General features: G+C 47.5%; 1 protein-coding gene across 4 annotated transcripts in view; it reads left to right on the top strand.

The window, feature by feature from the left end:
* The window catches only part of SNX11 (sorting nexin 11), a 13,118-nt gene extending 1,057 nt beyond the window's left edge, over nt 1-12,061 (top strand). For 2 of the 4 annotated variants that reach the window (XM_037727341.1, XM_017497023.2), the window contains exons 2-8: nt 2,492-2,551; nt 3,492-3,546; nt 4,000-4,086; nt 5,128-5,228; nt 8,000-8,095; nt 8,275-8,487; nt 9,446-12,061. In XM_037727341.1, the coding sequence (XP_037583269.1) occupies nt 3,505-3,546; nt 4,000-4,086; nt 5,128-5,228; nt 8,000-8,095; nt 8,275-8,487; nt 9,446-9,719 (813 nt within the window). In that variant the 5' untranslated portion in view covers nt 2,492-2,551; nt 3,492-3,504 and the 3' untranslated portion in view covers nt 9,720-12,061. The remainder of the gene's footprint in view (nt 1-2,491; nt 2,552-3,491; nt 3,547-3,999; nt 4,087-5,127; nt 5,229-7,999; nt 8,096-8,274; nt 8,488-9,445) is intronic. The other 2 variants (XM_017497025.2, XM_017497022.2) reach the window with 1 other exon arrangement.
* Nucleotides 12,062-13,114: the final 1,053 nt, after the last annotated feature.

The raw sequence follows: 13,114 nt of genomic DNA, 5'->3' as shown, positions 1-13,114 counted from the left end.
TTTTGAGTTTCATTCTGTTGCTCAGGCTGGAGTGCAGTGCTGCGATCTGGGCGCACTGCAACCTCCGCCTTCCTTGTTAAAGAGATCTGCCTCAGCCTCCCGAGTAGCTGGGACTACAGGCGTGTGCCGCCATGCCTGGCTAATTTTTGTATTTTTAGTAGAGATGGGTTTCACCTTTATTGGCCAGGCTGGTCTCGAACTCCTAACATCCGGTGATCCACCCGCCTCGGCCTCCTAAAGTGCTGGGATTACAGGCGTGAGCCACTGCGCCCGGCCATCTGATTTGTTTTTTAACCAGTCTCTTGAAGTTGTTTAAATGGGACAGAAAGTAAATGACAGACTAAAGCCTTGAACTGTTACTATATTAGGAAGCTTTATGATGAATCTACTTTGTAAACAGCAAACAACTGGGTACTCACCAGAGCTACTGGTGCTGGTACAGGTGAAGAAAGTAAAGGAAACTTCAGATGTGGTAGAAAGGGCCCAGGAAATGTAGTTAGCATTAAGTTATGTAGCTAGCTAGGGTCACTGACTCTAGCCTTATTTGGATGATGCACAGATCCATCTCCCAGATCATGGAACTAAAGTTAGGAACTTCCTGCTGCTTCTCTAGAGGCAGAACTGAGCTCCTTTTCTGAGGAGTGATGTCTGTGGGGAGGAAGCTAATGGAGAATAGCGGTTGCTAGAAATTACTGCTTGGTGTGTAGGCTTTTATATTTGTTCCAGTGTTTGTTTGTTGTTGAGGCAGGGTCTTGCTCTGTCACCTAGGCTGGAGTACAGTGGTGTGATCTTGGCTCACTGCAGCCTCTGCCTCCTGGGTTCAAGCGATTCTCATGCCTCAGACTCCCCAGTAGCTGGGAGTACAGGCGCCCACCACCATGCCCGGCTAATTTTTGTATTTTTAGTAGAGACAAAGTTTTGCTGTGTTGGCCAGGCTGGTCTTGAACTCCTGGCCTCAAGCACTCTGCCTGTCTCAGCTTCCCAAAGTGCTGGATTACTGTGGTGAGCCACTGCGCAGGCCTACTGTTTTTAAGGACAGTTGCAACTGAAACTTTTTTTGAGACAGAGTCTTGCTGTTGCCAGACTGCAGTGCGGTGGTGCAGTGTCAGCTCCCTGCAACCACCGCCTCCCTGGTTCAAGCAATTCTCCTGCCTCAGCCTCCCAAGTAGCTGGGATTAAAGGCACCCACCACCACACCCAGCTAATTTTTTGCATTTTTAGTAGAGATGGGGTTTCACTATGTTGACCAGGCTGGCATCTGGAGGTTTTTAAAAAGCCAGTTCATAGCTATTTGTTTCTAAGTGGTATTGGCCCCAAAGGAAAGAATTTCTTCATGAAGGTAGTGTGGAGCCCTATGCAAACTCTGCCTGAGACCAAGGGTACGATGATCATTTCATTACTAAATTATGATCCTGAATTTGACAAACCTTTTTCAACGTACAAAAGATGTATGAGCTCCACTGAGTGGATGACTATGATTTCCTTTTCATCACCTTTCCCATTGTTAGTTTTGTTTGAAGACACTTCAGAATATTTAACTCTGCTCCTTTGCTGGCAGTTTATTGAATGCCTGCAGAGAAGAGAAAAAGACTAGGTGAGGTGGCTTATGCCTGTAATCCCAACGCTTTGGGAGGCTGAGGTGGGTGGATCACCTGACGTCAGGAGTTCGAGATCAGCCTGGCCAATATGGTGAAACCCCATCTCTACTAAAAATATAAAAATTAGCTGGGCGTAGTGGCACGCACCTGTAGTCCAAGCTACCTGGGAGGCTGAAGCAGAAGAATCGCTTGAACCCAGGAGGCGGAGGTTGCAGTGAGCCGAGATTGTGCCACTGCACTCCAGCCTGGGCAACAGAGTGAGACTCTATCTCCAAAAANAAAAAAAAAAAAAAAAAAAAAGAGAGAGAAGAGAAGAAAAAATTTAAGGAGATTAATTGTTCACAGCGAATAAATAGGTCTGCTCTTTTTGGTCTCAGCCATTTGACTACTATCTGGAATTTTATATATGGGTTGTTATGGACTTGGAATTTCCTACTTTTCAGTTCAGGACCCTTTGGAGGTGGTGGCTGCATCAGATAAAAATCAGATTGTCAGCAAGAATACCATTTAAGATGGTACTGAAATCACAAAACCCTGGGTTTGCTCAACATTGTGTAGCCCACTTTTGTCATGGACCATGCAGCTTCCTCTCTGCATGCAATGTTTGTCTGTGGAGAGACCTTCTGGTATATTGGAGAGGATTGAAAAAGCTGTTTGCTTTGCTAATTTCATAGTGCAAATTAGTTCCCCTTCTTTTGAAATGTTAGCCTTGTGTTTGCAAAACATAAAATAGAAGGAAACTCATTACACATTCTTCTAATGGTAAGGCAGAACTAATAAGAGAATGTGTTTAAAATTAATTGTGGGACTGTAAAAATGAGTGGGTGTGTGAATGGGTATGGGGGGAGGAGAGGGAGGGCTTAGAGATATTAGAGAGAGTCTTGTTTTCCCAGGGGCCAGTCTGGATCATTTGTTGGCAGTACATATTGGCTGAAGTCAGTTTTCATTTCAAGGTAAATTGGAAAGGGAAATTAAACCTTATTGTTCTGCTCTTAAGAGAGAAGGGGGTGGAGGCGGCAGCCAGGGTGGATGCTATTGGAATAGTTCTAGAAGTAACAAGATTAGTGTTGTATTTTAACAGAAGGTGACATCATGAGCCCCACTGGACTTGAGTAACCCTGTGCTGCAGCCTTCATGGTCCCCTTGTCGGAGTGGGTGATTTTGCTATACATGTAAACTGCCACATTGGGGGAAATCAGGGGCTGAGGCTTTAATGAATCTTTACAAAGGAGCAGAACGCATCCTGAGTCAACCTGTGCAGCTGTGGGGTGCTTGGGCAGAGGTACAAACCGGATGGCATGTCAGGAGAGGAAATAATTAGAACAATTGGCTCGGGTTCCAGAGTACGGATTGGATAAGGGGAAGGTCCCAACTGGGCAACCCACTCAGGTGCTTCTTGGAGTGCTTTAGCTCTGATTCACCTGTGGGGAGGTGACTGGTTGGTAGTGAGAGTGAGAAATGCAGGAGCATTGGTGTTTGTGAGGACTTGGTTGTCTCTAAACAGCCGGGAGGGGGCGCTGTTAGGCTCGATTTCAAAGCTGTGATCTGAGTTCACCAGACCCTGTTGTGCCTGCAATCTTCAAGACAAAAGTTTTACATCAGAACCGGCCTGTTCTGGCTGCGTGTAACAAACTTCTGTAGACTCCAACACGCTTTGGGGAGAGTGCGTGAGGGCCTGGTCTGAGAAGGGAGGCAAATCCCCCGGGGCTTTTTAGCTTGGCACTGAGCTAATGGGGATTTTTGTTTGTTTCCTCTTAAGTTTTACAAGAACAAAAAGTGTTGCCTGAGTTTCCCCAAGGGGGTCTATTAAAAACTTTCAGGGTTTTCCCTGGTAAAGAATGATAAGAACAGAGGCCTACTAACCTTGATCCTCTGTCCTCTATCCCTCATCAGATGTTTTCTTCAAATGGGCTTTTGGTGTAGGATGTCGGAGAACCAAGAACAGGAGGTAAGAGTGTGGTCTTCAGAGAACAGGTAGGTAAAAGTTGGAGAGAGGATTTAGGAGGAAGGAGGATGCAGAGATCCAAATCATTACTCAGTAGTGTTCTTCCTGCAGTATTACTTTGGTGGTTCTGATGAGCTCAAAATAAAGTCAGGAGAAAGAAATCAATAGCAGAGCCATTCCTAGGAAATGGGGTTCCATTCTGACTAAATTTTCCATTGATTGTAATATACTGGAATGTAAGCTTCATGGGGGCAAGGACTTATGCCTCTTGTTCATGCTTTATCCCCAATGCCTACAACAGTGTCTGACACGTAGTGGGACTCAGTAAAAATCTGTTGAATGGAATGACTGAATGAATGAATGAAAGTTGGTGCTGGGTGGAAAAATCTAGCAACCTGTGTTATCAGAGCTGCCTTGCTGTGTAGCTGAAGCTGAAGGAGCTTTTCTTACCTACAGGAGGTGATTACAGTGCGTGTTCAGGACCCCCGAGTGCAGAATGAGGGCTCCTGGAACTCTTATGTGGATTATAAGATATTCCTTCATGTGAGTGCATCAAGCTTCTATATTAGGGTCTGTGCTCTGCAGGGCTGAGGGGCTGTACTGAGGTGAAACCTATTTTTTTTTTTTTTTTTTTTTGCAGAGTCTTGCTTTGTTGCCAGGCGCCAGGCTGGAGTGCAGTAGTGCGATCTAGGCTCATTGCAACCTCCGCCTCCCGTGTTCAAGGAATTCTCCCGGGTAACTGGGACTACAGGCCCATGCCACCATGCCCAGCTAATTTTTTTGTATTTTTAGTAGAGACAGGGTTTCACCATGTTGGCCAGGATGGTCTTGATCTCTTGACCTCGTGATCTGCTGACCTTGGCCTCCCAAAGTGCTGGGATTACAGGCTTGAGCCACCGTGCCTGGCCCAATTTTTATATTTTTAATAGAGGTGGGGTTTCACCATCTTGGCCAGGCTGGTCTTGAACTTCTGACCTCATGATCCACCCAACTCGGCCTCTCTAAGTGCTGAGATTACAGGTCGTGAGCCACCATGCCCGGCCCCTATTTTATTTTATTTTTTTGAGACAGAGTTTCGCTCTTGTTGCCCAGGCTGGAGTGCAATGGTGTGATCTCGGCTCACTGCAAACTCTGCCTCCCAGGTGCAAGTGATTCTGCTGCCTCAGCCTCCCAAGCAGCTGGGATTACGGGCATGTGCCACCACGACCACCTATTAGTAAAGACAGGGCTTCATCATGTTGGCCAGGCTGGTCTCGAACTCCTGATGTCAGGTGATCCACCTGCCTCGGCCTCCCAAAGTGCTGGGATTACAGGTGTGAGCCACCGCGCCCAGCGACGTGTAACCTATTTTTGAGTGTTTCTGGTGGACCCAAGGCAGAAGAAAAGGCAGAGAGGAAAGGAAAGAGAGCTTGAGGTATGTCTTTGAGTTGCTTTCAGGCTGCCTGGTGGCACCTTGTTCTAGTTGGGGACCTGATCAGGTCTGTGGCCTGATGGCATGGCTCCTCAGTGAAAGCAATGATAGGGAGGCTCGTGTGAACTTGTCTTCTTCCACTAAACCCTTTTCATGTACCTCCTCATGTACAGACCAACAGCAAAGCCTTTACTGCCAAGACTTCCTGTGTGCGGCGCCGCTACCGTGAATTCGTGTGGCTGAGAAAGCAGCTACAGAGAAATGCTGGTTTGGTGTGAGTTTGCTCTTGCTTCCTTCTCGGGTCTGTGACTGGCTTTTTGAGTGCTTATGTAGGAACTGGAATTGACAGTGAAGAGAACTTGCAACATACTAGGCACTGAGGAAATTGAGAAATATGTTGTTTCTTTTTTTTTTTTTTTTTTTTTTTTTATGGTCTTGCTCTGTTGCCCAGGTTGGAGTGCAGTGGCATGATCATGGCTCACTGCAGCCTTGACTTCCTGGGTTCTAGCAGTCCTCCTACCTCAGCTTCCTGAGTGGCTGGGCCTACAGGTGCATGCCACCATACTTGCCTAATTTGTGAAATATTTTTGTAGAGCTGGGGTCTCCTTATGTTACTAGGCTGGTCTTGAACTCCTGGGCTCAAGCAATTTTGCCTTGGCTTTCCAAATTGCTGAGATTACAGGCATGAGCCACCATGATTGGCTGGGAAATAATTTTTTTTTTTTTTTTTTTTGAGATGGAATCTTGCTCTGTCTCCCAGGCTGAAGTGCAATAGCTTGATCTCAGCTCATTGCAGCCTCTGCCTCCCAGGTTCAAGCAATTCTCCCTGCCTCAGCCTCACCTCCTAAGTAGCTGAGATTACAGGAACCTACCACTACATGCGTCTAATTTTTGTATTTTTAGTAGAGATGGGGTTTCACTATGTTGGTCAGGCTGGTCTTTAACTCCTGACCTCAGGTGATCTGCCTGCCTCAGCCTCCCAAAGTGCTGGGATACAGGCGTGAGCCACCACGCTCGGCTTTTTTTTGAGGTGGAGTCTTGCTCTTGTCATGCAGGGTGGAGTGCAGTGGCTCTATCTGGGCTCACTGCAATCTCCACCTCCGGGTTCAAGCGATTCTCCTTCCTTAGCCTCCCAAGTAAGTGGGATTACAGGCATGTGCCACCACACCGGGGAGATTTTTTTTTTTTGAGACAAAGTGTCTCACTGTGGCACTATCTCAGCTCACTGCAACCTCTGCCTCCTGGGTTCAAGTGATTCTCCTGCCTTAGCCTCCCAAGTAGCAGGGATTACAGGTGCCCGCCACCAGGCCCTGTTAATTTTTTTTTTCTTTTTTTTTTTTTTTAGTAGAGGTGGGGTTTCACAATGTTGGCCAGGCTGGTCTCAAACTCCTGACCTCGTGATCCACCCGCCTTGGCCTCCCAAAGTGCTGGGATTACAGGCATGAGCCACTGTGCCCAGCCTTTTTTTTTTTTTTTTTTTGAGATGGAGTTTCACTCTTGTTGCCCCGGCTGGAGTGCAATGGCCCAATCTCGGGTCACCGTCATCTCTGCCTCCTGGATTCAAGTGATTCTCCTGCCTCCCAAGTAGCTGGGATTACAGGCATGTACCAACACGCCCAGCTAATTTTTTTTTTTTTTTTTTTTTTTGAGACGGAGTTTCGCTCTTGTTACCCAGGCTGGAGCGCAATGGCGCGATCTCAGCTGACTGCGATCTCAGCTGACCGCAACCTCTGCCTCTTGGGTTCAGGCAATTCTGCCTCAGCCTCCTGAGTAGCTGGGATTACAGGCACGCGCCACCATGCCCAGCTAATTTTTTGTATTTTTAGTAGAGATGGGGTTTCACCATGTTGGCCTGGATGGTCTCGATCTCTTGGCCTCGTGATCCACCCGCCTCGGCCTCCCAAAGTGCTGGGATTACAGGCGTGAGCCACCGCGCCCAGCTAATTTTGTATTTTTAGTAGAGAAGGGGTTTCTATATGTTGGTCAGGCTAGTCTGGAACTCCCGACCTTGGTGATCTGCCTGCCTTAGCCTCCCAAAGTGCTGGGATTACAGGTGTGAGCCACCGTACTTGACCTAATTTTTGTGTTTTTGGTAGAGATGGGGTTTCACCATTTTGGCCAGGCTGGTCTTGAACTTTTGACCTCAGGTGATCCACCCACCTCAGCCTCCCAAAGTGCTGGGATTACAGGCATGAGCCACCATGACAAGCCTGTTTTTTTTTCTTTTTTTGAAGTAGAGATGATTTCGCCATGTTGCTCAGGCTGGTGTTGAACTCCTTCCAGAAGTGCTAGGATTATAGGCATGAACCAAGCCACCCAGCCAGGAGTGGGTTTTATGAACAACATAGTGTGGCTGGGCTTGGTGGCTCACACATGTAAATCCAGTGCTTTGGGAGGTTAAGAAAGAAAGTTCACTGAGGCCAGGGGATTAAGACCAGCCTGGGCAACAAAGCAATACTCTCGTCTCCACAGATACATAAGTAAATAAATAAGTAAATAAATTAGGTGGGCACAGTGGCACGCGCCTGTAGTCATAGCTATTCAGGAGGCTGATGCAGGAGGATTACTTGAGACCAGGAACTTGAGGCTTCAGTAAACTAGCTCACGATTATGCCACTGCACTGCAGCCTGGGTGACCTGGAGAGAGCAGCTTAGAAAGCAATACTTTGTCTCTAAAATCAAAGAAACAGACAAAATAATGTATCAGCATGGGCTTTATAGTCATAGACCTGGTTCCGATATGAGCTTTGCTGCGTACTAGCTGTATAACAGTGGAAAATTTACTTAACTTCTCTGATCTAAAGTGAGTTTACTAATATCTTTCTCATGGGGCTTTGGGATGACTAAATGAAATAATGTTTATAAAACATTTAGCATAGTCTGGCTTGACATTTGGCATTCAGTCAGTCAATGTTAACACAACCCTTTATTAAAAGCTAATTGTATTGACTAGGCCTCTTTTCAGGGTATTTCCTTGATCTGAGGCTAGAATGACTATCTTAGATGTTACACTTATCATGGGTGTTATATCATGTGGCTCCACAGGCCTGTACCTGAACTTCCTGGGAAGTCAACCTTCTTTGGCACCTCAGATGAGTTTATTGAGAAGCGACGACAAGGTCTACAGCACTTCCTTGAAAAGTGAGTGGACTTAACAGGCTGGCACTGGCCCCTGAGTGTGGAGGCAAGGGTGGGTGGAGGAAGGCACCAGGCAGGATGGAACTCCCTGCTCAAGTAGCCAGAAGCCCTTCAGAGGACGGAGAATGGAGAGCAGTTCCTCAGGGTGATGCTCTGTGTCGTGCTACCTGTGTTTTCCCCAGGGTCCTGCAGAGTGTGGTTCTCTTGTCAGACAGTCAGTTGCACCTCTTCCTGCAAAGCCAGCTCTCGGTGCCTGAGATAGAAGCCTGTGTCCAGGGCCGAAGCACCATGACTGTGTCTGATGCCATTCTTCGATATGCTATGTCAAACTGTGGCTGGGCCCAGGAAGAAAGGCAGAGCTCTTCTCACCTGGCTAAAGGAGACCAGCCTAAGAGGTAAATGGAGTACTCTTTGAGATAGCAGGGGCTAGGTTTGCTAGAACCTGGACCAGAGAGGTGTCCATTTGTTAGGGAAAGTAATGTTATGGCATTGATAGCCTTTCGCAGAGATCTTGTTCTTTGGGTGCATGGCTATCTATCCAGTGGGTCTATGTTAATCCACCACTGGGTAGCAGGGGCTCCTTCTGAAACCTGGGAAGAAAGAAGGGAAAGCTTTCTCATTTATTCAGTTTTTTATTCCTTGAAAATGGAGGCTCACTCTTTCTCCCAGGCTGAAGTGCAATGGCACCATCTCAGCTCACTGCAACCTCCGCCTTCCAGGTTCAAGCAATTCTCCTGCCTCAGCCTCCCAAGTAGCTGGGATTATAGTCGCCTGCCATCATGCCTGGCTGTTTTTGTATTTTTAGTAGAAACGGGGTTTCGCCATGTTGGCCAGGCTGGTCTTGAACTCCTGACCTCAGGTGATCTACCCGCCTCAGCCTCCCAAAGTGCTGGGATTACAGGTGTGAACCACTGTGCCCGGCCACTTTTTTTTTTTAATTGAGACAGGGTTTCACCATGTTGCCCAGGCTGGTCTCCACCTCCCAGGCTCAAACAATTCACCATACCCAGCCATTTTTTTTTTTTAATTGGGCAGCCTTCTGAGCCAGAATAGGCTCAGAGAGACCTCCTTCCCATTCATTTTTGTTTATATGTTCATACTCTTTTTTTTTTTTTCTGAGACAGAGTCTCACTCTGTCGCACAGGCTGAAGTGCAGTGGTATAGTCATAACTCACTGCAGCCTTGACCTCCCAGGCTCAAGCAGTCCTCCTGCCTCAGCCTCCGGAGTCGCTGGGATTACAGGCATATGCCACCATGCCTGGCTAATTTATTTTTATTTTTTGTAGAGACAGGGTCTCCCTATGTTACCCAAGCTGTTCATACCCTTCTTTTCCGTTTTCCACTCTTTTCCAGTTGCTGCTTTCTTCCAAGATCTGGTAGGAGGAACTCTCCCTCACCGCCTGCCAGTGAAGAAAAAGACCATTTAGAAGTGTGGGCTCCAGTTGTTGACTCTGAGGTTCCTTCATTGGAAAGTCCCACTCTCCCACCCCTCTCCTCGCCATTATGCTGTGATTTTGGAAGACCCAATGAGGGAACCTCCACTCCTCAGTCTGTGAGGAGGGCCCTGGGAGGAGACCATGCTGTGCCTTTGGATCCTGGTCAGTTAGAAACAGTTTTGGAAAAGTGAGCTCTGGGTTCTGCTCTGAGATGGTCAGAGAAGATGCGGGCCAGGAGACTTACTCAGGTGGGATTGGGCACAGGGCAGGTATTGTGGGAGGCTGTGTTGCTTAGTGTCTTCTAGTCTCCTCTGCTTGGGCTGAGTGACAGGTCAGTCATAACAGCCCCTTATGCCTCTTCCATGGGAATAAATACTGTGCAGATGTTTGTAAGTTAAGCATAAGGCCCAGGGGCTGTTTATTTTGAACAGAACCCATATTTACTCTCCTGGGAGGTGAGTTTCTACAGGTCATTTGTATGTAGGACCGGGAGTACTTCCTCAAGTGGCTGGTTTTGGGGACCTGTATGTGGCAGATTCTAAGCTGCCATATTGAACATTGTCCCAACAGGAGTGATTACGTTGTGTCCCCATCTTGACTGGCTTCAGTTTTTGCTGTAGCCCTAGAGCACTTTGTTTCTGGAAGGCTGGCCTCTTGCCTACCTCCTTGCATGGATGGGGGGGATGAATATTTACTTTCCACCTTGCTTTTTCTTCCACCGGTACCACTGAATGGAACTGGTGCTGTGACTCCTGCTGCAGGGGTTTTATGTCCTGAGACCTTAATCTGGCTGAGTGGAGCCTGAGACCTGCACAACAGCTCATGGTCATGCATGAGAGAGAAGTGGCTGGCCACAGCCAGAGGGAACAGCAACAGCTCAGGGGCCTGGTTATAAAGGGGAGAGATGGCTATCTTTTCTGCAGGGTTAGAGTGGGCTCCTTTCTTTTCTGAGTCCTTTTCTTCTTTGGTAACAGTTCCCTGCCTCCAGGGCTTCAGCCGCTAGCGTCCCTCTGCTGTGCTGCAGGGAGGCCATATGTTCATCCAGTGGGGCGCAAGGGCTTTGTTTCTGCCTGGAAGAGAGGGCTCGGGGGATGAGGAAGAACACGCTCTCCTTCAGACAATGAGGCATTCTGTCCTGCTGCCATTCCTTATCTCCACCGAGAGCCAGAGCTGGTAGGAGCAGAGTGCCATGGGCATTCTGCATTGCTCTACTCTTAGGTTTGTTTGTGTGATTCTTCCCCTCCCTCTCGCCCACTCCTCCCTCCTCTGGCCATCCTACCCTGTCTGTGGGCTCTTTTACTACCAGCCTATGCTGTGGGACTGTCATGGCATTTAGTTCAGAGTTGAGGGACTTTGGCCTGAAATAAAATGCAAGTATTTAAGATTGTTGTTGCAATTTGTGTCTAACAAGCTGTAGCAGAGAAGGAGGGAGTGAGGGCTGGCAGTAGTTCCTTTCATAAATCATGAATTTATCAGCATGGAAATAATGGTTCAGAACTGTGCTCTGCAGCTCTCCTGCATTGTGTGTGCAGCTCAAGTTCACCACTGGAGGAAGGATTGCCTTCCAAAGAGCTGGGATCCAACTCTTCTCACAGTTCTGGGCATGAACCTTGTTAGGTATAATTTACCTGATGCTGCTTCCATCCTCGCAGCCTGTCTGAGGTGCCAGGTGCTGAAAGAGAAATAAAGTTTGTCAACAGGCAGATGCAAAGCCCTGGCTGGTATTCATCCCTCTTTCCTGCCCGCCTCCCCTGGGTCTCTCCTTTATATGATGTAGCAGAGCAAGGCGAGGATAGAAAACCTACAGAGGCAAATCCAAAATGTCAGAAGTTCATTTAAAAGGGGAAAAAAACTCCACGCGCAACCCTCACAAAAACCCGACAGATGCTAACCTAATGGCATCCTCTCTGCCGATTGGTGGGGATGGCTCATGAATATTAATGAGTCCAATGCTCCAAATGGTGCAGCTGTGAACCCAGCTGTGCCTGAAGCTCTCTGATCTCGAAACTTCCAGACAGGAGCCGGAGGTGGTCTGTCAATTCCCTACTCAGCCAAAAAACAGCAAGTTGGGTTGGCCTTCTTCTGTTCGCACCTTTTCTTTCTGGAGTTGGTGCTCAGCAGCTAGTTCTGCCAGCAGGCTCGGCTGCTGGGACAGCAGGAGCCATTCAAAGACATGGATGTGATTTTTCCGACTCCCAGTTTTTTAATGATCCATTGGCAGCGTGCCTACAACAGCACCTCAGTTAATCTAAGGCCAGGCACCATCTCCTTTCAGTCTCTTTCTGAGTTAAGTGTAGGCCTTGGAAGGAGAAGCCCTAAGAAAGAAAGCACTTTTCTAATAATACAGGCCTGGGGTCATCAGAAAAATTGTGCATATGAGTTTTCCCCTCCATCCAGATAGTGCCATAGGGCCCTCTTCTGTTTTGCTCTGTCCCTGCGTGGCTGGATGACCTCTATGAAAGATGGGGGATTAGATGGGGGGGAGTGGCTCATTGAGCTGTTTGTAAAATAAAAATATTTTGTTTAGAATTCAGTTTTGAGTCAAGTTCTGTTCTGATTTAGTCACCTTTTTTCTGTCAGATACCTCCGTAGCCCACATCTAGTCATCCATTACCCAGGAAGACTGATTCCAAGCTTATGGGGGCCGTTTTGTTTGGTGGGAGGAAATGTATTTGTGTGTGGGGGTGGGTTTTCTTATATTAAAATGCTAAGTTATATAAGCATAATTATATTGGCCCTTCTCAGTGCCTAGTGAGGAAGGTAGGGCAGGTATATGTGCCTTTTTTCATTGAGGAAACAGAGCTCAGTGAGTGTTTATGTGTGTGCCTTAATTGAGGCAGGGTCGCCCTTTGCTGACCAGGGAGCAATCTCAGCTCACTGCAACCTCCGCCTCCCAGCATCAATCAATTCATCTGCTTCAGCCTCCTGAGTAGCTGGGATTACAGGGGCCTGCCACCATAGCTGGCTAATTTTTTAATTTGTATTTTTATTTTAATTAATTAATTAATTTTTGAGATGGAATTTGGCTCTGTTGCCAGACTGGAGTGCAGTAGTGCAATCTCGGCGGCAAACTCCACCTCCCTGGTTCAAGCGATTCTCCTGCCTCAGCCTCCTGAGTAGCTGGGACTACTGGCGCATGCTTCCACACCCAGGTAATTTTTGTATTTTTAGTAGAGACGGGGTTTCACCATGTTGGCCAGGATGGTCTCTAACTCCTGACCTCAGATGATCCACTCACCTTGGCCTCCCAAAGGGATAGGATTATAGGCATGAGCCACCACACCTGGCCTTTTTAACCTGATCACGACTTTTTAACAATCTGATTGGGCATTAAGTTAGTTCCATGTATGTGAATTTGTTTATATGCCTCAGCTCTTGCAGAATATGCTTAATACCCTAGGGGTGGGGTAGACAGTAGGCCTGAAGAATTTGATGTGAGGAGGGGTTGGGGGTAGAAAGGGGAATAGATCAGTTTCCAGCCTGCCTCACAGAGGCTGCAGGAGCATTAAATCAGAGGCTAGAGTGGCATCTGTGGATTTATGTATGAGCAGCCAGCTGAGATGTAGCTAAAACCAAACATAACCAC

Source organism: Cebus imitator, unplaced genomic scaffold (assembly GCF_001604975.1).
Source record: "Cebus imitator isolate Cc_AM_T3 unplaced genomic scaffold, Cebus_imitator-1.0 Scaffold228, whole genome shotgun sequence".
Lineage (NCBI taxonomy): Eukaryota > Metazoa > Chordata > Mammalia > Primates > Cebidae > Cebus > Cebus imitator.
The sequence above is the reverse complement of the archived record's forward strand: the minus strand, read 5'-3'. Positions and strand labels throughout refer to the sequence as shown.